The 26,129-nt window shown below is 42.0% G+C and overlaps 2 protein-coding genes across 3 annotated transcripts; one reads left to right on the top strand and one right to left on the bottom strand.

Moving 5' to 3' along the window:
- Positions 1–2,104: 2,104 nt before the first annotated feature.
- ARFRP1 (ADP ribosylation factor related protein 1) lies at positions 2,105–17,316 on the bottom strand. Its single transcript, XM_063459487.1, has 8 exons — positions 17,221–17,316; positions 16,747–16,848; positions 14,751–14,838; positions 11,978–12,060; positions 7,910–7,991; positions 7,760–7,830; positions 3,267–3,367; positions 2,105–2,812 (listed from the first exon to the last, which is right to left on the bottom strand). Exons 2-8 carry the CDS (start codon positions 16,837–16,839, stop codon positions 2,725–2,727), a joined length of 606 nt encoding a protein of 201 aa, XP_063315557.1. The 5' UTR covers positions 16,840–16,848; positions 17,221–17,316; the 3' UTR covers positions 2,105–2,724.
- On the top strand, positions 12,054–26,024 carry ZGPAT (zinc finger CCCH-type and G-patch domain containing). Of its 2 annotated transcripts, none has more exons than XM_063459486.1 (7): positions 12,054–12,141; positions 19,916–20,520; positions 22,037–22,170; positions 22,462–22,623; positions 22,754–22,879; positions 23,487–23,889; positions 25,734–26,024. In XM_063459486.1, the coding sequence occupies exons 2-7, from the start codon at positions 19,967–19,969 to the stop codon at positions 25,870–25,872; spliced, it is 1,518 nt and encodes a 505-aa protein (XP_063315556.1). In that variant the 5' UTR covers positions 12,054–12,141; positions 19,916–19,966; the 3' UTR covers positions 25,873–26,024. The 2 variants fall into 2 exon arrangements, with proteins under 2 accessions (XP_063315556.1, XP_063315555.1); XM_063459485.1 differs by lacking the exon at positions 12,054–12,141 and adding an exon at positions 17,537–17,652.
- The last annotated feature ends 105 nt before the right edge of the window (positions 26,025–26,129 follow it).

The raw sequence follows: 26,129 nt of genomic DNA, 5'->3' as shown, positions 1-26,129 counted from the left end.
CTGCTTCTGCTGGCTCTGCCTGCTTGGCCGACATCATCAGAAGTGATTATCTGAGCCAATCACAGTGTTTTCCCATAGGATTAGCAGAGACTGACAAAGAGGCAGATCAGTGGCAGAGCCAGCACAAGCCAAACACAGCCCTGGCCAATCAGCATCTCCTTATAGAGATGCACTGAATCAATGCATCACTATGAGGAAAGTTCAGTGTCTGCATGCAGAGGGAGGAGACACTGAATGACAGTGCTGCACAGTGTGCAGAACTGTCCGAGGAAGCAACTCTAGCAGTCATCTAAGAAGTGGCCAGTGGAGGTATCACTAGGCTGTAACATAAACACAGCATTTTCTCTGAAAAGACCGTGTCTACAGCAAAAAGTCTGAAGGGAATGATTCTACTCACCAGAACAAATACAATATGCTGTAGTTGTTTTGGTGACTACAGGGAGTGCAGAATTATTAGGCAAGTTGTATTTTTGAGGATTAATTTTATTATTGAACAACAACCATGTTCTCAATGAACCCAAAAAACTCATTAATATCAAAGCTGAATATTTTTGGAAGTAGTTTTTAGTTTGTTTTTAGTTATAGCTATTTTAGGGGGATATCTGTGTGTGCAGGTGACTATTACTGTGCATAATTATTAGGCAACTTAACAAAAAACAAATATATACCCATTTCAATTATTTATTTTTACCAGTGACACCAATATAACATCTCAACATTCACAAATATACATTTCTGACATTCAAAAACATAACAAAAACAAATCAGTGACCAATATTGGCACCTTTCTTTGCAAGGACACTCAAAAGCCTGCCATCCATGGATTCTGTCAGTGTTTTGATCTGTTCACCATCAACATTGCGTGCAGCAGCAACCACAGCCTCCCAGACACTGTTCAGAGAGGTGTACTGTTTTCCCTCCTTGTAAATCTCACATTTGATGATGGACCACAGGTTCTCAATGGGGTTCAGATCAGGTGAACAAGGAGGCCATGTCATTAGATTTTCTTCTTTTATACCCTTTCTTGCCAGCCACGCTGTGGAGTACTTGGACGCGTGTGATGGAGCATTGCCCTGCATGAAAATCATGTTTTTCTTGAAGGATGCAGACTTCTTCCTGTACCACTGCTTGAAGAAGGTGTCTTCCAGAAACTGGGAGTTGAGCTTGACTCCATCCTCAACCCGAAAAGGCCCCACAAGCTCATCTTTGATGATACCAGCCCAAACCAGTACTCCACCTCCACCTTGCTGGCGTCTGAGTCGGACTGGAGCTCTCTGCCCTTTACCAATCCATCCATCTGGCCCATCAAGACTCACTCTCATTTCATCAGTCCATAAAACCTTAGAAAAATCAGTCTTGAGATATTTCTTGGCCCAGTCTTGACGTTACAGCTTGTGTGTCTTGTTCAGTGGTGGTCGTCTTTCAGCCTTTCTTACCTTGGCCATGTCTCTGAGTATTGCACACCTTGTGCTTTCGGGCACTCCAGTGATGTTGCAGCTCTGAAATATGGCCAAACTGGTGGCAAGTGGCATCTTGGCAGCTGCACGCTTGACTTTTCTCAGTTCATGGGCAGTTATTTTGCGCCTTGGTTTCTCCACACGCTTCTTGCGACCCTGTTGACTATTTTGAATGAAACGCTTGATTGTTCGATGATCACGCTTCAGAAGCTTTGCAATTTTAAGAGTGCTGCATCCCTCTGCAAGATATCTCACTATTTTTGACTTTTCTGAGCCTGTCAAGTCCTTCTTTTGACCCATTTTGCCAAAGGAAAGGAAGTTGCCTAATAATTATGCACACCTGATATAGGGTGTTGATGTCATTAGACCACACCCCTTCTCATTACAGAGATGCACATCACCTAATATGCTTAATTGGTAGTAGGCTTTCGAGCCTATACAGCTTGGAGTAAGACAACATGCATAAAGAGGATGATGTGGTCAAAAAACTCATTTGCCTAATAATTCTGCACACAGTGTATATTGTCCCTTTAACTCTGTACCAGGTAATAAGAACAACGTACTGCTATATTTTCAGGTGCAATGCAATAAGCATTTTGGGCATGTGTAAGAGACCTCTGCAAGAAATACGGGACACACACACACCATTAGGGTGACAATTTTATTAGTAGTGTCTCTTCTGCCCAGCAGGTGAGTATATTCTGATAGGAGTGTTTTGAAATACAGAGCAAGCCAACCACGTTAGTTAAAGATTAAGCCAAATTCAAATCAAATACCAGTGACCTAGAAATTCTCTTAATGCCAAATTATCAAACTCGACAGTCCCCCTCCTTCCAGACACAGTAATTTGGATAGTAGACAAATCACAATTTAAGATCAAACATGGACAGAAGTAGTATATGCTAGGTTAACTCACAAATAACTGCTCAGTATTACACACAAACCACCATAGAGGAACCACAATGGCCGTCCTCTCGATCTCCCAGGAGCACCGGAGCTTGCGCGGGTAAGAGACGACAGTGCTAAAAAAGTGGAGCTCATAAGGAACAGTTGGAGAGGAGCTATGGAATATGGAACAGACGTCATCCAGCCAATAAATCACATAAATACATTTATATACTCAATTTTGATACAAAAGTTAAAACCAGCCCATTCAAGGTGTTTGCGTCCAGATATGAAGATATCAAGTCTGTTCCACATACAGAGCCCCTTTTCTTTGCCAGAGCTCTAGAATCACTTGCTTCCAGTTGCTGAGATCCGATACGTTCTATGTTATGTCTTTCTGCCTAGGAGGGCGATGAATATTCCTCACCACGCATTTCACCATCCACTCCACCCCTTCATTGACACCTCTCCTGCAACAGTGGTAAACGGGAGTCAGATATATATAAAGAACAATTAGAAGAGGAGAATACAGAGGACGTTGGAGGGAACCCAGTGATCATGGGGGGATTTAAAGCGTAATTTTATTAAACAAAACGTGTCTTAAAAAATATGACTGGGTCATCTTTAAGCCATGAACTCGTGAAACCCCTATGAATTCTAAATAACTAGTATGGTTTATGTCAGCTTTCTAGGCAATACTGCAGTCAAAATAAACAAAAAAATCAACCATGAATTCAGATTTTCCGGCTGGTAGGTGTACGTAAGTCTTTTCATGAATGAAACTATGTGTGACTGCTGGACTACGTATCCCATAAATCCCTTCATTTTATATGCATTAAATAATTCACACCTCCTGTGAATAAGACCGTCTTTGTACACCCTCAGCTTGAAAAGGATTATAATAAATAGAAATCATGGCCTCACCCAGACAGCGCCGAGCAGGCCTGAGTCAGGCAGTCTCTTTTTCCGATCTTGTTGATGCAGTCGCTGAAAGCCGTCTTGATGTCCGGAATCGAGAGGCAGCCCTAGAACAAGCGACAGTTAAAATCCACGAAGTTCCCTGATCCACAAGCTTCGGGGTTTAGCTCTCAATATTTCAAGGAACCCCACACCTCCAAAGTGATTTGAAGTGGTCATGGTGCCTGGAGTCTATTTGATTAACTCCAGCACCGGATATATCATTGCGTCTTTAGCCAACACGGAACAAAATTTCCATTGTGCCCAATATCAATTTTCCACACTTTATGTACAAAGCTGTATTCATTGGCTGAGAGTGGTCAGATGAAGCGCTCAGTCAATGAATGGCCGGCAGAATCAGCACGTCACACCCAGTAAAAGAGGATCCTTGACGCCCAGCAGGTCCAAACTAATGCCCCTTTACTGGGAAGTAGGCCAGTGTTCTCCTGGTATCATACCACTAAAGTGGTTTTTAGTAGTTATAATGCTTGGAGTAATCTCTTAAAGGAACACTATATGGTCAGAAACACAAACATGTATCCCTGACCCTATAGTGTTAAAAACACCATCTAGCCCCCTGCCTCACTAAATATACCGTATATACTCGAGTATAAGCCGACCCGAATATAAGCCGAGGCCCCTAATTTTACCCCAAAAAACTGGGAAAACTTATTGACTCGAGTATAAGACTAGGGTGGAAAATGCAGCAGCTACTGGTAAATTTCTAAATAAAATTAGATCCTAAAAAAGTTATATTAACTGAATATTTATTTACAGTGTGTGTATATAATGAATGCAGTGTGTGTGTGTGTGTGTGTATGAATGCAGTGTGTATATGAATGCTGTGTGTGTATGCAGTGTGTGTATGAATGCAGTGTGTATATAATGAATGGAGTGCAGTGTGTGTATATGAGTGCAGTGTGTGTATAATGAATGCAGTGCAGTGTGTGTATGAGTACAGTGTGTATGCAGTGTGTATATAATGAATGCAGTGTGTGAGTGCAGTGTGTATATAATGAATGCAGTGTGTATGTATGAGTGCAGTGTGTATGTATGAATGCAGTGTGTATGTATGAATGCAGTGTGTGTATGAATGCAGTGTGTATATAATGAATGGAGTGCAGTGTGTGTATATGAGTGCAGTGTGTGTATATGAGTGCAGTGTGTGTGTATGAGTGCAGTGTGTATATAATGAATGCAGTGTAGTGTGTGCAGTGTGTATATAATGAATGCAGTGCAGTGTGTGTATGAGTGCAGTGTGAATGCAGTGTGTATGTATGAGTGCAGTGTGTATGTATGAGTGCAGTGTGTATGTATGAGTGCAGTGTGTATGTATGAATGCAGTGTGTATGCAGTGTGTGTATGAATGCAGTGTGTGTATGAATGCAGTATGTATATAATGAATGGAGTGCAGTGTGTGTATATGAGTGCAGTGTGTGTATATGAGTGCAGTGTGTGTATATGAGTGCAGTGTGTCTGTATGAGTGCAGTGTGTATATAATGAATGCAGTGTAGTGTGTGTATATGAGTGCAGTGTGTGAGTGCAGTGTGTATATAATGAATGCAGTGCAGTGTGTGTATGAGTGCAGTGTGTATGTATGAGTGCAGTGTGTATGTATGAATGCAGTGTGTGTATGAATGCAGTGTGTATATAATGAATGGAGTGCAGTGTGTGTATATGAGTGCAGTGTGTATATAATGAATGCAGTGTAGTGTGTGTATATGAGTGCAGTGTGTATATAATGAATGCAGTGCAGTGTGTATGTATGAGTGCAGTGTGTATGTATGAATGCAGTGTGTATGCAGTGTGTGTGAGTGCAGTGTGTGTGTGTGTGTGTGTGTGTGTGTGTGAGTGCAGAGCATTGGTGGGGGTGGGCATTTTATTAATTATTATTATTATTTAATTATTATTGTAATATATATATATTTTTTATGTTATTATTTTTTTTTTATTTTATTATTATTTTTTTTATTTTTTTTTTCGTCCCCCCTCCCTGCTTGTTAGCTGGCCAGGGAGGGGGGCTCTCACTCCCTGGTGGTCCAGTGGATGGGCTGTAGGAGGGGGGCTGTCAGGAAGCTGTTACCTTCACCGCAGCTCCTGTCAGCTCCCTTCTCTCTCCTCCGTCCGTGCAGCTCCCAGGTCAGCTCCCTCTGCAACTCTCGCGGCCGCGCGGAGCGTTGCCACGGTAACCCGTGGCAACGCTCTGACCCCGCGGCTCTCGCGAGAGTTGCAGAGGGAGCTGACCTGGGAGCTGCACGGACGGAGGAGAGAGAAGGGAGCTGACAGGAGCTGCTGTCAAGGTAAGTTACAGCTTCCTGACAGCCCTCGGTCCATGTCTGTATTATGGCAATGTAAATTGCCATAATACAGACAACTGACTCGAGTATAAGACGAGTGAGTGTTTTTCAGCACAAAAAATGTGCTGAAAAACTCGTCTTATACTCGAGTATATACGGTAGTAAAATTCTACTTGTATTCAAGTCTGCAGTTGCTTCCTCTGCCCTAGAACTGCCTGCTGTCAGAAGTGGTGGTCTGAGCCAATCACAATGCTTCCCCATAGTATTGGCTGAGACTGTCAAGAAGGCAGATCAGGGGCAGAGCCAGCACAAGTCAAACACAGCCCTGACCAATCAGCATCTCCTCATAGAGATATATTGAATTAATGCATCTCTATGAGGAAAGTTCAGTGTTTGCATGCAGAGGGTGGAGACACCGAATGTCAGTCACAGTATGCAGCACTGCCCCAGGAAGCATCTCTAACAGCCATCTGAGGAGTGGCCAGTGGAGGTGTCCCTATGCTGTAATGTAAACACTGCATTTTCTCTGAAAAGGCCGTGTTTACTGCAAAAAGCCTGAAGGTAATGATTCTAATCACCACAACAAATACAATAAGCTGTAGTTACTCTGGTGAATATAGTGTCCCTTTAAGATTATTCACAAAAGTGTGAACTGCGAGGAATTTAGTGAATCTAAAGGGAATTTCAAAGAAGCTAAGTGGGAAAAGTCTCCAAGTCAGCTAGATTTTCTGTTTGGTCGATTTGACCTAAAATTTTTAATTCCCAACAATTCACACTTTTTAGGTTTATTCGCTAACATTAAAACTGTAGTGAACAGAAATTCGGCAAAACTGCTAAATTTATGCAAAAAAAGCAAATCCAGAAACATTGTCCAAATCCACCATCGTCACAGTTTGACATTTTAGCCTAGAATTGGCCTTTTGTGTTTCAATTCCCTGTGATTTGCTGTTAAGTGAATGATATCTATAGAAACATAATTGGTGCTATTTACCTGTTGACATTTAAAACGAAAGCAGTGAAGTGAATCATGGGCCACGTCATGACCTCGCTACATGAGGACTCAAGCTGTAATAGTGTATCGCTAGCAGTTTCATTTTGCTGGTTATAGTAAATAACTAAAAAAAACACAGCTGATCATTTTATTGGAAAGGTGAGGGGAATTCTTAAAGGACAGCTGTCAACAAATGTTTCCTTTTTTAAATGTTTATAAAACTTTATGAAAATTCATGACATTTTTTAAAATGATGTATACTGATTATTATTTTGTTTGTTTTTTTAAAAAAATTCACTTTCCTTCCCCCCCCCCCCCCCCCCCCCCCCCCCCATTTATCTCAGCGGCCATGTTGGCTCTGACTCTACTGGCTATATCGTAAAGCGTTTCGAAATAAGGCGGCGCTTTCGAAAAAACGATAATAATAATATCTGACCAACTCCTCCCAACTAACTTACTCAAAATCGCAGCAGCAGGCAAGTTAGATTGAGCAGCAGTTGGTCAGAGAACAGTCTGAACCAACTTGGCTGCTCAGCCAGATAAACAGTGAATTTTTATAAATTAAAACATAAAAATCAATATACATAATTTACAAAATATCACAAAGTTTCATTAAATGCAAAACATTTTTTTAAAACGAGAAGTGAAATTTGATGACATTTGTCCTTTACATGGAACACATGGACTCAGGGCTCCCCCTGCTGGTTAAAGTGCCTGATTCCAATGTATATTTCCAATTATGATACACCTCATATCCTCCCCAAGTGTCGCTGTCAATGTCAATACAAGCGATCTAGGAATATTTTGAAACGTATGGGTCTATATTCTACAAATTAGGCTGCAGAATTATTTGCCGCGTGACTGGAATTAATTTTAAATACCAGACCCAAATACTCTGCTCCAAAAATCTTATCACACTCAGTATTTACCGACTTCGTTCCTCACAGACTGATTTTTTAATCTGATTCTGCTTTTAAAAGAACACTATATTTTATTACTGTGTAGTAAGATAAGGACCTGCTAGTTATATCTAGCACAAATTAAAAACGAATAGGAAAGCTATAGACGGTTACGAACGGGAAATAACTGGTGGGATTTGGTAAGGGTGATCCTCACTACTAAAGACATGGCAGATGAGAGCTGCACGTTGACTTTTTCCTCTGTAACTTACCTCTACATCTTGTTTGTTTGCCAACACAAGGATGGGAACCCCCTCCAGAGCTTCACTGCAAATCATCCTCTCTGCAAACGACAGAACAGCATTAAGACACAAGGCCCCCCATTAAGTCCACTAGCAACCAGATCATCATTTTGAACTCACCAAACGCCCTCTTTGACTCCGACAGACGAGTCTCATCCGTGGAATCGATCATGTAAATGACTCCGTGGGACTCTGCATAATACTGAATGAAAACAAGTCAAAAGTAGTAATAAGTATGTCCTAAAAAGGGACACTTCATTCACCAACATAGCATAATGCATTTTTGGATCTTTTTACCTTTATATGTGGCTCTTTTTAATTTTGCATGCACAATTCTATACAGGTTTTGAAATTAAAGAAATATATCCATTTGTATAATTTATTGCAGATCATTGTTCCTGCGCCACACATCTTTCTGTCCTTCCCTCCTAACCTGCGGTGTCCAATAACCGTTGTTTACATTATCAGTAAGTACAGCAAAGCTTTCTGGGAGTTATAGTTCAACAAACAGCTTTCATAATGAGAACGCTAAAACATGAACTACAAGTCACAGAAACTGCTGTTCCAAACAGAACTTAGGCTGAGCACAGAGAACTATGAAATCTGCTAAGCAGCTGAGCACCGTAATATAACCGTTGTAGTGCTGTGTTAGACTTAGTCCAAAAGTTTAGATTCCAGAGACCAAAACGAGGGACTCTACAATGGACAAGCTACTTAGTTATGTATGGGGATATAAACAAAAAAGCAAAACTTTAAGAGTAATATGCTTTTTTTTTTTAAATCTCTTATTATTTTGATATAAATGATTTTACATATTTTTAAATAATGCAGCATATTTAATTAAAAGAATGTGTCAATTCAAACAGGGAGGGCCAATTTAAAATGCCAGTAAGCTACTTACTTAATGCATTGACTCTGCTGAATCCGCAGCCTTCCAAGCCTTATTGCTGTAGGGCTGGGGTAGGTAACCTTCGGCACTCCAAATGTTGTGGACTACAACTCCCCTGATGCTTTTCCAACATCATAGCTGTAAGAGCATTATGAGCGATGTAGTCCACAATGTCACAAACACACCCTACTCCAAGCGTGCGTGTGACTTGGTTCTGGCGGTGAGAGGGTTAAAATTCACTGTTTGTCTGCACTGGACTGGAAATCATGATAGCAATCCCCCTTAACATCACTCACATTTAATTCTAATAATATAAATAATATCAGAACGCTGCCACCACCAGGACAATTTATAAATGGGGTAAATTAAATGTACAATCCACAATATCTATGTAATTTACAATTACAAATAAGTTGGTCTAATCAGGTAATGTGAGTCTTTACCAGACAAAGGCAGAACATAAGAAAGGAAAATTTATCATGAACAAAACAATAGTCGCAGTGCACACAAAAAACAGATGACAAATAAATTATTTATAACAACAACAGTTACAAACAAAAAGGAGAAATTAACACAAAACGTTAATCACAATAAGATCATAACCACTACGAAGCACACTAGACATTCGCCCATGGTTAGATTTATACCTCCTGTATCAATCTAAGGTTTCCAAGCTGGCCCAGCGGTGGTATAGGTGGAGGGGAGGCTACAGGAACAATAAGTGACTTTCCCCCCCACCCCCCCGTGTCTCAGACTAACACCAATACAAAGAGAGGTTTTTATTTTAGTTTCTCTTTTGCGTTTGTCGCAAAAATCATTTTGCATTTGATCAATTTCATAGAGATGTCACAATTCCTACTTATGACTCAATACCAGAGACGTCAAAATTCTTTTTGTAGGGTGCGCCTTTCCCGTTCTGAATCTGCACAAAAGGAGGTATGATTATTCATCTGTGGGTTATTAGTGGGTTTTTGGATAGGACTATTGCAGACAATGGCCCCCCTGACTGCTAATGGTTATTTAGCATATAAACATAATCCACTATCTATGAGGGGATACAGGCACATGGTAGATTAGCCACTTGGTTTAGATTGAATGCAGACTTAGAGGCAACTCATGTACCATTTCACACCTTGCAGGAGCTCTATTTGGAGTCACAGCTTACAAAGAGGGATTCATGATGTAAACCTTCTAAAATATATCACATTGCTACACATTTAAATTAATCCTTCTGATGCCGAAATTGGCCATACCACCTCTACCAGGTAGCCAATTCATGAATGCACTACACAAATCACAATATATAGCAATAGTCTTTTTTTTTGGCCTCTCAGTATGTTAAAAATACATTATGTGGGCTGTCGCCCATTATGTTCACATACAGTAGTCACGGTATAGTTATCGGCTTGTGCACATCAACATGCAGAGTGATTTTTTTTTTTAGTAATAACAAGTTAATCAACAGGTACAATATAATGATCCAAGCACCCTCGGGCACATTAGTAAGGTACATTAAGTAACAGTATGTCTTGCATAGGCTTAAGTGTTCCAGGGGGGTGGCCCCCTCCAGGGATTTACATCAATGGGTTATCCTAACTCTATTGTGGATAGTAAGGGGGTGGAAGGGAAGAAATCGGAGCCAGTGCTAGTGTTAACATCTCTAGTGTATGACCGTAAGATGTGCGGGCCCATTCGCCAAAGCGCATGCTGTAGTCGTATATCGTGAAACTGTAAGTGGGGATATATATCGAACTATGACATTTCTAGATATGTAAGTTAAGCAAGATTAATAATGAAAAGTGAAGTAACAACCATTAAGCAAAATAACATTTATAACTTGGTGAGCATAATCGCGAGTTGTGGTGGCGGAGTTTGTTGCATCCTGAAGGATGTGTAAGCTGTATCACCCGCTAGCAGAGTGCGTCGAGACGATCTGGGTATAAACTCAGTTACTGTAGAGGGGTCTAGCTGGGTCACAGTGGCACTGGTCTCCATTCATGGAGCCGCCAGGCCTAACCGGCCCAGATGTGAGTCTGGTTCCTGTGGGCTCCTCACCCGCTAGGTAGTCCCTTGAAAGGTAAAGATGATGAGACGCGGCACTCCCCAGTGATAGGGGATACTTTTGGATCGCAGGTGTTGTAGGCTCAGTTGAAGCGATTTTCACCAGCTCAGTGTGCTCCTCGTTAAATCAGAGAACTGCGAGATGTGAGAGTCCTCGAATGACAGAGGGGTTCTCCCTCGGGCCGCTGCTAACAGTGTGGCTTTGTCTTGAAGGGATTAAAACCTATATAAGATCTGCTGTAGCGGTTGTGGGTGCTTTTGCCGGTTTAGGCAGGCGGAACATTCCATCTATCTTCACGAGTTTTGCCTGTTTAGATTGTAGCAGTGTTGCCAGTAAGCGCCTAACGTAACGTGGGAGGTGAGAAAGTCCTATGGCATCAGGCACCCCTCTGATCTTTAAGTTATGTTTTGGTCTGGTCTTGTGCACTGTCGGTAGGATCATTGAGGCACCTTATACCAAGTCCAGGTAGGCTTCATCTGAGGAGTCGGAAAATCCATCTACCCCTAGCGCCATTTTCTCCCATGCGGCCTTCTGTCTGATCTCGTTTTTTTTGTTTTTCCTGCCCATCATTACCTCCCCGACTGTTAGACAAGGTATGGGAGAGGTAGGTGCCCAATTTCCGCCGGTCATTCAGGTATTTTGCTTGCATTGGCACGTAGCTTTCCAAGATGCGTCTGTTCTGGTCTGCAGCTAGCTCTGCCCCCTATAAATAGCAATATTCCAAAGTGCTACACACAACAACTGGAATGCCGAAGGTTGCCTAGTCTGTAGAGGGTGCCCCTTCCTTTTTCAAACACTTGGTGTAGATAGTTTTGAGTTACTATTGTGCCTGATCCTGAAGTATAATGTAGTTGGTTATGAGTCTTTATGGTGCCTGTTTCCTTCTTGTGCTCCTAACCTGTGTGTAATCTGACATACTACCTGATTGTGTCACACTATCCAATATAGCACCTTATGTACCACACCGCCTTCGAAAGTACTATAACTTTATTGGTATTCTGTTATCAACATTGTTTCTAGATGGAATATATTGTGTGTTTTGTAATAGAAAACAATAAAAATGGATAAAATAAATAAATAAAAAGGCCGTAAGACTTAATGGACGTCAGCATAACCTCACAAAAAAGTAATTTGCTATTCACTCACATTTCAACCCACACTGTAAAAGATTAACTTGTATGTAAAGTGTATTACCGGTAAGTTGTTCCGTTAGAAAAATTTACCCCAAACTCCTCACCTTGTCCCACAGAGATTGCAGCTCATCCTGTCCGCCAAGATCCCAGAACATCAGCCGGACCTTCCCTACATCGATGGTGCCAACTGAAAGAGACGGGAAATGAGAAGTCTTTACAAGGAAGGTGCTCTGGGCAATTGCTGCTCCACTGAGATAAACTAACAGAGGTAATTGACAGTTAGGGGGTGTAAAATGGTTCATTTATAAAAGTGCCAATTTCTATGCAAATCTGCCCTTTTTGTAAAATGAAACCGTAAGACACTCTTCACACATAAAGCACTTCAGCAAGCAGAAGTGCTTAAGGGGTCTGGAGTATCCCTTGAAACCTGCCAGCTGGATCCAGGTTAGTTGACAAACTGTTTGACTACTTACTTTGAGAGTGCCCCAAGGCACTCCTGACACCATAACCACTTCAGTGGGCTGTATTGGTTATGGTGCTTGGAGTATTTTGTGGTGGGGGCTCCCAAATTTACAAGGACAACTAGTGCAGGACTCCTTTATACACCATCTACAACAAGAACTAAATCACCCCTGGTCCCCTCTACCCCCCTCCTTGCCTTAACAACGTTGAGCGCTCTATGCGTCGGTTAATGGAATTAGGTGATTGTGGCATGGAGAAGGGGGCTCCCCCTGGGTCTTAGGTAGCCTTTGGGCGTCTCTCTCCCCTCTACCTCCTCTCCAAAAAGCTCTCCTGTAGCTCTTAATTTCACTGAGTTAGTCTGGCTGTACATTTCACCGGACAGCCGCTAGGGACCAGGTAGATTCAGAGTTACACAAAATTAGCGTGTGGTCTGGTTTTGCAGCTGTCCCGGCCTCCAGGAACAGTTTTACGGTGCGGTCTTAGAGCACCCGATGTTGTGAAGGCTAGACAATGGGTAGAGAGGCCAGGGGCGATTTAGCTCTTGTTGTAGATGATCTATAACGGAGTCCACATATTCCTTTAACAGATGTATTTAGTGCCGCATATAAATGCTACATACCACAGGCCAGGACTTTTCAAGAAAGGAGAGCGAGGATCTGGTAACATTAAACAGAACTGGGAAAAAGCCTTTCTTGGACAATCTATGGCAGCATCACTAACGGGCTGCTCCTTCCCTACTTGGCTACCAGGACAGGAAATGGAAATAAAGATTATAAAAGAGACCTATCCTACCAATCAATCTGTCTTTTTCCAGTCCTCATGGCTGCTGGCCTGGTGCTATAGGTGTTTTTCTTCATCCAGATATATATATTCCCAGAGTTTGGAAGTGTTTTTTGCGCATGTGCGTGTACTTTGTTGCGCCCGTTTGGGTCGCATACTCTATCCGTGCCAACATGCAGCTCAGAAGTAGAAACGCAGCTGCGCATTGGAGGATTTATTAGCAGACAAACAACTCTCCCCCCTCAAAATATTTTTAGATTTATACAGTTCTCACACTTTAATCATTTAATCACACCTAAACAAAACCTCACTAGAACAATCACCCAGTTCAAGGAAGTCCCTATATAGGGGCATCTGTCAACTATACCAACTATTACTATCTGGACCACAGATAGCGCCCTTACCCTACATGGCAAAATGGTAAGAAGAATTAGGGAGATCTTTTACAGTAGACAAAGATAAACACCATAACCCACCTGGGCTCCCCGAGCACCCGTTTCAGGAAAACTAGCTTTAAAATACTGACCAGATGGTACCTGACTGCTTACACAAAATATCTCCTGACCACTCAGATAGCTGTTGGAGTGCAGGACACTCCAACTATTTTGGAAAATTGTCCACGTAGAGATGGGCAAAGTGTTGAATGACAATATATAAAACTGGACAATCTATTGCACAAGCAAATTATCAAACGGATTGGCTTGTCCAGACACACCTACAAGATGCTTACTTCCACTTACCCATTGCGGAAAAACATCAGAAGTTTCTCAGATTCGCCATCCTGCAGGAACATTTCCAGTTATGCAGTCTACCCTTTGGCCTAAGCATGGCACCTCACACTTTCTCCAAGGTTCTGCTGACTTTAATAGCCTACATTCTGGGGGACCTGGAGATTGGCGCTGGAGGCAACTTTTGGGGTTAAACCATCACAGAAGATGAAGCACATTGACACACTTTGAATGTGCTGAGATGTCTTTCCATTTCCTTAGAAAGAATTAGACCATGGGACCATGAAGGAAGTCGACTAAACTTCTCTTATTCCAGGTGGATAGTGGCTGCAATTATTAAAGCTTATGAGACTCAAAATGTTCAAATCCCGGATGGATTTAAGGCTCATTCGACTGGATTTAAGGCTCGTCTTTGTGGGCAGCTGCAGCAAAGATTCCTGTCAAGAGTATTTGCAAGACAGCGACTTTGGGTTCCGGTAATATATTTGTCTTGATGTCAGGGCTGCCAAGGACTCTCAGTTTGGTTGTGAGGTCCTCAATTCTGTTTGTAAATTTATTTCTGCATTTGTAAATGTGTTTTTGGGTATATCTTGGGTCCCACCCTTTATGAAAAGGGTTGGCTTGAGTATTACCTATTAGTGATGCTGCCATGGATTACTTACCGTATTTTTTGTTTTTCCCGGGTAGATCCATGGCAGCATCAGTTGCCCCCACTTTTCTCTACCTCACAGACTCGTAACTAGACTGAGGGTTAGGAGTGGGGAGGTCTGTTTTTATTTCTAATTCCTGTACTGTAAAAGAGGGGGAAGGAGGTACCTATTAGTGATGCTGCCATGGATCGGTTAAGTATGAATACATTTTCCTTATTCCTACTGCCCTTTACAATAGTCACCCCAGATACACTTACTGTTTAGTCCCACAGTGGTTGTGATCTTAGAAAGGTTCATCCCCTTGTAATTCCGACTGAATCTGATTTTAGTTTGCTCCAAAAATGTCTGTATGAAAGAAATAAAATTTAATTAATTACTCCAGAGCAATCACTAACACACAGCCTGGCACATTGTCTCCAGAGCAATCACTAACACACAGCCTGGCACATTGACTCCAGAGCAATCACTAACACACACCCTGGCACATTGACTCCAGAGATCAACCACTAACACACAGTCTGGCACAGTGTCTCCAGAGATCAATCACTAATACACAGTCTGGCACATTGACTCCAGAGATGAATCACTAATATACAGCCTGGCACAGTGTCTCCAGAGCAATCACTAATACACAGCCTGGCACATTGACTCCAGAGACCAATCACGAATATACAGCCTGGCACATTGACTCCAGAGATCAATCACTAACACACAGCCTGGCACATTGACTCCAGAGACCAATCACGAATATACAGCCTGGCACATTGACTCCAGAGATCAATCACTAATACACAGTCTGGCACATTGACTCCAGAGATCAATCACTAATACACAGCCTGGCACATTGACTCCAGAGCAATCACTTAGACACAGCCTGGCACATTGACTCCAGAGATCAATCACTAATACACAGCCTGGCACATTGACTCCAGAGCAATCACTAACACACAGCCTGGCACATTGACTCCAGAGCAATAACTAACACACAGCCTGGCACAGTGTCTCCAGAGCAATCACTAACACACAGCCTGGCACAGTGTCTCCAAAGCAATCACTAACACACAGCCTGGCACAGTGTCTCCAGAGCAATCACTAACACACAGCCTGGCACAGTGTCTCCAAAGCAATCACTAATACACAGCCTGGCACAATGACTCCAGAGCAATCACTAACACACCCTGGCACATTGACTCCAGAGATCAATCACTAACACACAGTCTGGCACAGTGTCTCCAGAGATCAATCACTAATACACAGTCTGGCACATTGACTCCAGAGATTAATCACTAATATACAGCCTGGCACAGTGTCTCCAGAGCAATCACTAATACACAGCCTGGCACATTGACTCCAGAGACCAATCAGTAATACACAGCCTGGCACAGTGTCTCAAGAGCAATCACTAACACACAGCCAGGCACATTGACTCCAGAGGAATCACTAATACACAGCCTGGCACATTGACTCCAGAGATTAAATCACTAATACACAGCCTGGCACATTGACTCCAGAGGAATCACTAATACACAGCCTGGCACAGTGTCTCCGGATTAATTTCAGGTATACTGTAGGTCTTACTGCAATGCCTAGCTCTGCACTCTCATATATCTCAGGTTGGTATATCCAGCTGTGCCCTCTTCCTTATCTGATATATTATATCTATCCTTTCCTATATCTTATGCTGGTATATCTAGCTATGATCTCTCACGTATCTTATACCGGTATATCTGACACCGGTATACCCAGCTGTGATCTCTCATGTATCTGATACTGGTATATCTAGCTGTGATCTCTCATGTCTCGGACACCGGTATACCCAGCTGTGATCTCTCATGTATCTGATACCGGTATATCCAGCTGTGATCTCTCATGTATCTGATACCGGTATATCCAGCTGTGATCTCTCATGTATCGGATACCGGTATACCCAGCTGTGATCTCTCATGTATCTGACACCGGTATACCCAGCTGTGATCTCTCATGTGTCTGACACAGGTATATCTAGCTGTGATCTCATGTATTTGACACCGGTATATCCAGCTGTGATCTCTCATGTATCTGGTACTGGTATATCTAGCTGTGATCTCTCATGTATCTGATACTGGTATATCTAGCTGTGATCTCTCATGTATCTAACACCGGTATATCTAGCTGTGATCTCTCATGTATCTAACACCGGTATATCTAGCTGTGATCTCTCATGTCTCGGACACTGATATATATCTTCCGTTCCCACCCGCCGTTCAATCTTACCGTTTTGCCGGCATTGTCCAGACCCAGGATAAGGATGCAATACTCATCCTTCTGGAACATGTATTTATACAGCCCGGAGAGCAGCGTGTACATGATGAGGCCCTGGTCCAGAAAAAACAGACAGAGAAAATCATGTTACCATAGCAACTTCACCCAGCATAGAGCCACACACTTATCTATTTTAGGGGTGACCAAAAATAATACCCCTGCCTTTTCAGAACCACCACTCCCATGATGCTTAGCCATCCTTACAGATGTTAGGACTTCCTGTATGAATACTAGCAAAACAATCTAACTCCAGACTATTATGGGTACAGGTACAATATCCTAACATGGGTCCCACAAGCTGCCATTAAAGAAGACATGACATTATATGTCGTTTACATGTTTAGAAGATGTCAGGGTTTATTCAATAAACAGGAGGTTGCACATTTTAACCCACAATGCCCTCGGGGCTATAGGAAACAAACTCACCTCCTTTTTTTAATAACACCCCATCAGTTCTCTCCAGACCTTCGCCAACCCTAAACCTCTGACGTCAGCTTAACGCCATTCTAGGAAGTCAGGCTGACCATCAGTGTCCGGTTTGGGCGGCCATCTTGGTTGTGGCATTTCTAACTATCCAAAGAGGTGACTGGGATAGCAGAGAAAGAGAAGTCAGTGCCTCTCTGTGTATTTGTTTTTTGGTTTTTTTTTGTACGAAGATAACCACAAATTGTGGGCTATTTGACTAAACAACAGTTATTTGAATACTAGAAATAATACCTGCCTCTTCCAAGATGGCCGTCTTCCAATGTCGTTACCTCTACCAAGATGGCCACCGGTCTTGTCTGTCTCACTGTTGGTACTCTATGATCAGTGACAGCAATAAACCGGTGTCATGGCGGCTGGATGGGAGTGAGCTGGGTAAGATAATCACATATAAACAATATATATGTGTATATATATATATAAGGGGGTGGAAGGGGAGAGGGAGAGATTATAGCAGCACTCACTGGAGGGTAGGAGACCTCTCATGGGAGGACACTCACTCACATGATGGACTAGAAATTAGATCCTCTAATTCACTGCTTTGTTCACTAATTGTATTGAAATAAAATCTGAATGGAAAAATGTAGGCTAAAGTTGGAGATTTTACTTCCCCAAATCATCTTTGTTTGACTAAGTTGTGAAATTCTATTTTGCATTCATTACAGTTTACTGAATAAGCCCCTTATTGTGGGTGGCTGAGGTTTATACCTATGATAGTGGCGGGAGGCTCGTCCACTTCCATTATTATTTATAGAGCGCCAACAAATTCCGTAGCGCTGTACAACAGGTGGACTAACAGACACGTATTTGCAACAAGACAAGCTGGATGCACAGGAACAGAGAGTGTCGTGGGCACTGCTCAAATGAGATTACGCTCTAGAGCAGGGGTTCCCAACCACGTCCTCAAGTACCCCCCAACAGTCCAGGATTTAGGGATTACCCTGTTGTGTCCAAGGTGTTTTTATTTCTTTTCTAAATACACCTTAGACACAACAGTGTAACCCCTAAATCCTGAACTGTTAGGGGGTGCTTGAGGACTGGGTTGGGAACCACTGTTCTAGAGTAAGAGACCCTTCACTAGTAGGGGGGCATGCTGAGCTCAGGTGGCTACAAGAGTTGCTGCCAGGGAATGGTTGGCAGAATTTGGCCTCTCAGGGAAAGTATGAAACACATAGCACTTTCTTTTTTGTGCACAAAAATCAGATCTCTGTGCGCGTTGTCTGGTTTATGCAGAGGATGCAATATATAGATTTGATACATGGAGGCTTCTCTAGTCCCGAGTGTTGTCAAATATCCATGCATCCGCCATCAGTATGACTTGCGAGGCATGGCGGCACATTCAGAGACACAGACTCTATTTCCCACAACATCTACGTCACCATGTAACCAATGGCGAGCTGTACTTGTGATGGAACTCTCTGTGATAAGCATTGCCTCATCTAGCCTCACAGCCACCTGTGAATATCTCCTTAAACTTTATAAATATTCATCGTAGCTTAGCCTGCACATGTCCTGCCTGCAGCCCCACTCTTGTTTTACTCTGCTGATAGAAGTAGAATGCAGCTTCGAGGCTTAGACCCATTTTTTTGTAACGGCCGGTGGAAATTGCTGCCTTGCCAGCCCTCCTTTGGGATCAGCAAGTTCAGAAGGCAGTCTCTAAGAGGTGGAGCAGCAAGGTAGGGTGGCTTCATGTACAATGGGGAACACTGAGGAAGTGTCTTTAACAAGACATTCACCCCAAAAATCATAGTTTAGTAGATATATTTCCAAATAGAAAATTGCATTGAATTATACTTTTTTTTTCATTAGGATATTAAAAAAAGAAAAACAAACACTTACAGAAGCTGCCGATATCTTGTTTGCAGCCCTTGCAAGCCCTCCCTTTCTAACCCTGCCCAGACTTTCTGTGGCTGTCCAATCACAGACTTCCCAATGCAGCTCAATGATAAGTCTTTGCAAGGCCGGTGCTCTAGGCAATTGCTGCCTCTTGGGTTTATCTCTGCTGAGCTAACCAAACCAGGAAGTAACAGGACCTGTTGTCTGATGACATACACGGTGTGTAACAAGGCTAATTTATAAAAGTGCCAATTGCCCCTGAAATCTGCACTTTTTGTAAAATGAGAAAATACACATTCTTCACACATAAAGCACTACAGCAAACTGAAATACTTTAGTGGACTGGATTGTGTTTAAGTATTAGATGGTACAGAGACTACCTGCACTAACTCTCATGCTTAAACTGCATCAACATGTGAAAATCAGACATCTATAAGGGACCCCACCACACTGTCTATCAGGTCATCCGAATGCTCTGTTCTGGGCCATCTAATATTGTGAGTGCAGCATGGGCCTCAGAAAAGGCAGTCACTGTCAGAGCAGTCTTCTTAGAGGGCACTCCCAGGAAGGGGGTATTTCTTGGAGGGGTCTTTGGTTACTGTGAATTCTGTGTATTTTGTCAGTGATCTCAGTGGAGACTGAGCATTTGCTCTTTCTGTGTTAACAGTAAATCAATTTCCACATTTGAGAATGTAAATCCTTCCAATGCTAGTGCTTTTGAGCAGTGATGGGAAAGGTTTAGCTTTGTAATATTGTCTTGCTGTAATGGATCCCTATTTGCCATGTTCTTGTCATTCTGCAGTGATGTGTGCCTTCACGGAGGGCATTACAGAGTAAAAACGCATTATACAGAATGGATGAGGAAAGCCTGGCCGCTGCTTTGCAAACATACAGGGCTCAGCTTGAGCAGGTGGAGTTGACCCTGGGTGCTGGTGCTGACCCGTCACAGCAGGCAGATCTCGTTCAACTCCAGGGGGATTTACAGCAACTGATAGAACTAACCGAATCCAGCTTGTTATCTGTGCAGAAATGTAACCTTCTGTCAGCGCTAGAAGGGCCTCAGTCCACAGCAGCGCCCGATGATGAGTATGAAGCTTTCAGAGAAGCCATCGGTGAGTTGAGCCAGGACGTCCAGTCTTCAGTGACCAATAATGCAGCATCTAGTAGTCCAGATGTTTCGGAAGAAGAGGGGGAGGAAGAGGAAGACACGTGTGGGATGAAGGTGAAGGCTCCATATTACAGCACATGGGGCACCCTGGAGTATCACAACGCAATGATTGTCGGCTCCGAGCAGATGGAGGATGGAAGTCCCGGGGTACGCGTTCTATACCTCTATCCCACTCATAAAGCCTTGAAGCCATGTCCGTACTTCTTGGATGGAAAGTGTCGTTTCAATGAGAGTTGCCGGTGAGTAACTATTGCCGGATAGTTATATTGCATAAATTCAAAGAGATTTTTATTTTTTTTTTAAACTTACCTTGGAGTTGGATGACAGCAACTATAGGTGTGCATTGTAAAAAATGCAATTTCTCTTTCTCTTCAATGAAAGTTTTTTAGTTTTTCACACTGAAAAAGAGTAGCAAAAAAAACAGAATACCATCATCTAACGTAAAGACAAGTCTATTCAGGTTGTGAAACAACACTTGGAATAGAGAAACTATGGCTAACTCCCAATTTCCCTGTAAGGAACTTAATCACCATGACACCTAGCCATCAGGTCACGCAGTTAGCCAGGGAAGGATCTGGGAGAAGAATTTTAAAAAGGATTAAGAAGGGAACTGCACTGAAATCTATATAATTTATCCTAAAAGAAATATATACAAATGAAATTTGCACTTACTGTAAAAATATATACCGGTGTGTGTATATATATTTAAGTCCAGTGCTGAGGCCTGCGGAGGGAGAGCAGCCAGAGGGGAGGAAATGGGTGCCACAGATGGTGTGCCATGTATCTATTGGCAGTCTCGTGCCAGCATGTGTGTGTTAGCGTTAGATGCCAAATTTTGCGCAGGATCCACATTAGCCACTTGGAACCCTTGTCCTGTATTGGCTAATGATGCCCGGAGTTGGGGGTTACACCTCCTCTAGCAGAGTTATTAAATTCTGTATGTGTTAGCGAAACCATTCACATACATACTCCTACCACCATGACCTGTTCAAATCACTGAAGTGGTCATGGTACTTTGAGTAACCCTTCAATCACAAAAGGGGGATTGCAAATTTTAGTCTAAAATAGTTGGTTGATTTTTCCAGTTTTACTATCAGGGCTTTCTTTTCAATTCTCTGCAAATTCTGCTTTTTGCTCATAGCCCTGATTGTGATTCATATTAGTCCAGGGGTATCTTGTTAATATTTTAGTTTAAGTTATATTGTAGGTAGTTTGTAGAATGCGGTTTGTGGCATTCTCTAAATCATTTTGTGGGTTTTGTTTCTCAGTTTGATACCAGATAATTTGCATTCCTTTCCCGAGACACTTAAATTAGCAACTATGGTCTCATAAAATAAACACACTATTTTTATTATTGTTATTTTTTGACAATATTCAACCTTTTTTTTCTTTTTTTTGCTTCTTAGACCCTTTTTGGGGGGTCAGGCGGCATCCTTTTAATGCTCCCAAAAAGGAAACCGATCAAAGATTTTTATTGTGTTTAAATTATCATTGTGTACCCATATAGTAGAGACACGTTGATGATCTTTCTACCCTCATATGCCTCATTCTAGTGCAGGCCAGCATGATATTTATAAATAATTGCAGTTGTGACTTGTCTTAGTGTTTTGCAGAACATGGTGGTCTAAAATTGGGTGTACAGCTACTGTTGGACTACATTTCCCACAATTCCCTTCTTCTTTTTGTCCATCATATAGATATAGGGCCAGGGTTGGACATGACAGTTAAGCAGGTCTTTGCTCTTCCTTTTTTAAGCTTTTCCCATGGCCAAGTGGTTCCTGTTGACGAACTCCGAACATTTGAAGACCCAGATCTCGGCAGTCTTGGTATCGATACTGCTTGTCTTGCCAAGCACGATGATGGCATCTGGTACCCAGGACGAATTATAGGTAAGATGCATCATGGTTTTTACAATTGATAGGGATTCTCACATGGTCTCCTGTCAGTTGCTGCCTTATGACTTTTTACACTGAGACGCGTTGGGGTGTGAGCGGTGTCTGCTTTTTTTTTTTTACCCACATTCGCCTTTTTTTAAATTTATTTTATTTTATGCTTGATCTCCTTCTACATATGTTCCACTATTTTCTTTCCATTCACACCCCACATTATCCCCTGTTCACATCCCTTGTTTTTCTTTGTATGCTTACTCATTTGCCTTGTTCTCACTCCGTATCCTTTAGATGTTAACGACGGTTTGTACACTGTGAAGTTCGACTCTCTGCTTCTCAAAGAATCCGTTTTAGAGGCTGATGCCATCATTCCTCCACTTCGAGAGAGTGACAGTTCAACCTCCGATGAAGATGAAGAATATGAAGGACTCGAAGATTCTGGGTTTGCCAAAGGTAGGCAAAAACGCACGCACTGTATTGAGCTAGTCAATGGCGTTACATGCTCCTACTGTCATACTTCAACGCAGTAGCCATTTAACCTAAAACATTGGCTCATTGTATGACCCTCTTTCTCTGTTTGCAGTTCTTGGAGGGACCGAGGAGAGTGGAGAAACTATACCATGCAGTTCTGCATTTGCGGGATGGGAGGCTCACACACGAGGGATTGGATCCAAGCTTCTAGCTCAAATGGGATACGAGTTTGGAAAAGGTGAGTGGGTCTGACGGGACTCATTGTCAGTAACTTAATTTAGTCTTTTTTAAAATCATCAATAAAGCACTACTATATTCCTTCCTAAAATCTAGCGATGGTTAAATATTTTTACATTACACAGCATCATATGGACAGTGATTCTTTGACTGCGAAACCCACGTTTTTGTAATAGTGAACATTTATGGGTTCATTTATTAAACAGGTAATTGTTGTTATGGGAGAATGGAATCGTAAACTTTACGTCAACATATTCATATTGACCTTGATTAGGATTCAGATTAGATGAATGCACCAACGAGGCAATCGGGAAGCCGCTGTGCTTGATAAAACTCTGTAAAATGATGTAGAGCTTAAACTGTCATCAAATTCTATTTTATTTATTTATTTTAAGTTTATGGCGTTCGATTAAACTTTTTTATTTTTTTATTATGTAAATTTTTTTTTGTTTTTTTTTAAGAGAATGTCACCTTTTTTTCTGGATGTGATTGCTCTGTGTGAAAACGCAGCAGCAGGCATGTTAGGTCAAGTAAGAACCATAACAGCTAATAATCTGCAGACCAATGCTGTTGATATTCTAATGTAGGATCTTTTAATAATGTTTTAGGTCTCGGAAAGAATTTGGAAGGGCGAGTTGAGCCCGTCCTGGCTGTGGTATTGCCGAAAGGTAAATCCCTGGACCAGTGTGCACAGATTCAGCAACGGATTAAGCAGAAGAAACGTGGGAAAGGGCAGAACCCACCAAAAGTCAAAAGGAAGAAACGGCAGACGGACAATAATCGCCGCAATGTTTTTGACTTTCTCAATGAGAAGCTGGTTGGAAGAGTCTCTAACAGTCAGGCTGGGAAGACCACAAGCATCACAGAGAGAAAGGGGAAGGAGCTATATAATGCCAGCCAGGACAGCAAAAGGGCACTGAATGTGCAAGTTGCCAAGACCGCAGAAAGGATTCAGCAAAAACAGCGGGAGATTGGCCGATTAACGGAAGCATTGGCGCGAAACGTTGGACGGTGAGTGAGGTTGGATAGAGAGATATGTCGATGTGTTAATGGAAGAAAAAAAACGCACTTCTTATTAAAACCAGTGGGTTAAAAACATTGAAAGACCCATCTCTGCAAACGTTTTCATTTTAAATTAGCATGTAATGAGGGAATAGTGGAAAATGAAGCCATTCTATCTCTTAAATGTGCTAGAAATTGCTGCAAAATGATGTAGAAATTACATTTTATTTTTAAAAAGCAGAACTCTGAAAACTCTCTTAAAGGAACACTATGTTATAAGGAATACAAAAATGTATTGCTGACACTATAGTGCTGAAGTGGCTGTTCATGTGGCCGGTCCCCTTTCTGTGCAGTAAAAAGCTAATTTTACTCACTTTCTCTCACTCGCCTCGGCTGGCTCTGCCGTTCTCATTGAGAGGCTATTACACATGCGCGGCAAAACAACATGCTACACCAATCGGCATCTCTTTATAGAGATGAATTGATTTCAAGCTTCTCTATGTGGAACGTTCAGCATCTCCATTCACAGTGTGGGGAAGCAGAACTCCAGTGCTGCACTAGACTAGGAAGCCCTTACTAGTCAGTAATGTAAACACTTCCTTTTCTCTGAAAAGGCAACATTTACATTGAAAAGCCTGTAGGCTATAGACACCACACTAGAAGGTCATGTATTCCTGACCCTATCATGTTAAAACCACCATCAAGCCCCCCTTGAGCCCCTAAATAAAGTAAAATCTTGTTGAAGTCTGCAGCTGCTGGCTCTGCCCCTGATCTGCCTGCTTGGCTGACATCATCAGAAGTGATTCTCTGAGCCTATCACAATGCTTTTTCCATAGAATTGGCTGAGACTGTCAAGGAGGTAGATCAGGGGCAGAGCCAGCACAAGGCAAACACAGCCCTGGCCAATCAGCATCTCCTCATAGAGATGCATTGAATCCATGTATCTCTATGAGGAAAGTTCAGTGTCTCCATGCAGAAAGTGGAGACACTGAATGTCAGTCACACTGTGCTGCTCTGCCCCAGGAAGCACCTCTAGCAGCCATCTGAGGAGTGGTCAGTGAAGTTATCACTAGGCTGTAATGTAAACACTGCATTTTCTCTGAAAAGACTGTGTTTACATCAAAAAGCCTGAAGGTAATGATTCTACTCACCAGAACAAATTCAATAAGCTGTAGTTGTTCTGGTGACTATAGTGTCTGTTTAAATTCAACCTGTGCAATAGTATCTTCAAATACTGTTCTTTTTTTATAGACTTATATATTGATATACATACCGTACTGATACTGGTAAATGTTTGGCCTTTGTTTGTTTTGTTTTTTTATTTTGTTCAATTATTTTTAATGCATTGTATAAACAACAGTCCCTATGTTTTTCAAATGCTGGTGTGAGCTCTCACAAAATCAAGAACTAACTCATCCCAGTCACAATGCTCACTGACCTTCCCGTAGAACAGCTGATTGGATCAGCACCAGTGTTTCTGGGAAGTGTAGTTTAGCTGTGCGCTTTCGATTGAGGCATAACATCCTATACCTTAGTATAGAGAAACATTCCAGGCTGGAAGGTTGTCTTTTTTTTTTTTTTTATGTAACATTTTTTTTTTCCTCTGACTTTGGAAATTGTTCTATTTACCTTATTTCAGTCTAATAACACCACATACTGACAGATTTGAAGAATTATGAGACCAGTGGCCTTTCAAGAAAAATAAAAAATATCTTAATGCACACGGATTAGTAATTAATGGCTATTTTAGGGTATGTGAAGGCTGTAAACTAATTCTGCAGGCTCCATTTCTGTGGCGAAGGCGAATTCAAAAGACTTTGATAAAAGATTTTGTGTTTTCTGTTCTTTTGCAGGGAGAGCGTTGTAAGCTCGCAGCTGGAGTTACGCTTATCGAATGCTCGCTCGGAGCTGACGGGGCTACAGCAGGAGGAGCGCACTCTGCAGAGACAGCAAAAAAAAGCAGACACTCATAAGAAGATGACGGAATTCTGAGTGTGCACAGTGTAATATCCGCACTCGCTCTCTGTATTGAGACTTCAGTTTGCTATATGCTGCTGTGTAAAACTGTACATTTACCTGATGTCCCCCGGATTATGTAATATATCGGTTTTGAGTAAATAAATGTTGGATTTTTTTAAAATAAATTTCTCTTTTGTCTTTTACTCAGCCTTTTCTGCTGCCCACCTGTGTATATCTCCCCCTCCTTCCTCCCTTGTAAAGCATTGAGATGGAGTCACACCCAGCTTCCT

The sequence above is a fragment of the Pelobates fuscus genome, chromosome 6 (assembly GCF_036172605.1).
Source record: "Pelobates fuscus isolate aPelFus1 chromosome 6, aPelFus1.pri, whole genome shotgun sequence".
Lineage (NCBI taxonomy): Eukaryota > Metazoa > Chordata > Amphibia > Anura > Pelobatidae > Pelobates > Pelobates fuscus.
This window is presented reverse-complemented; position numbering and strand designations above follow the sequence as displayed.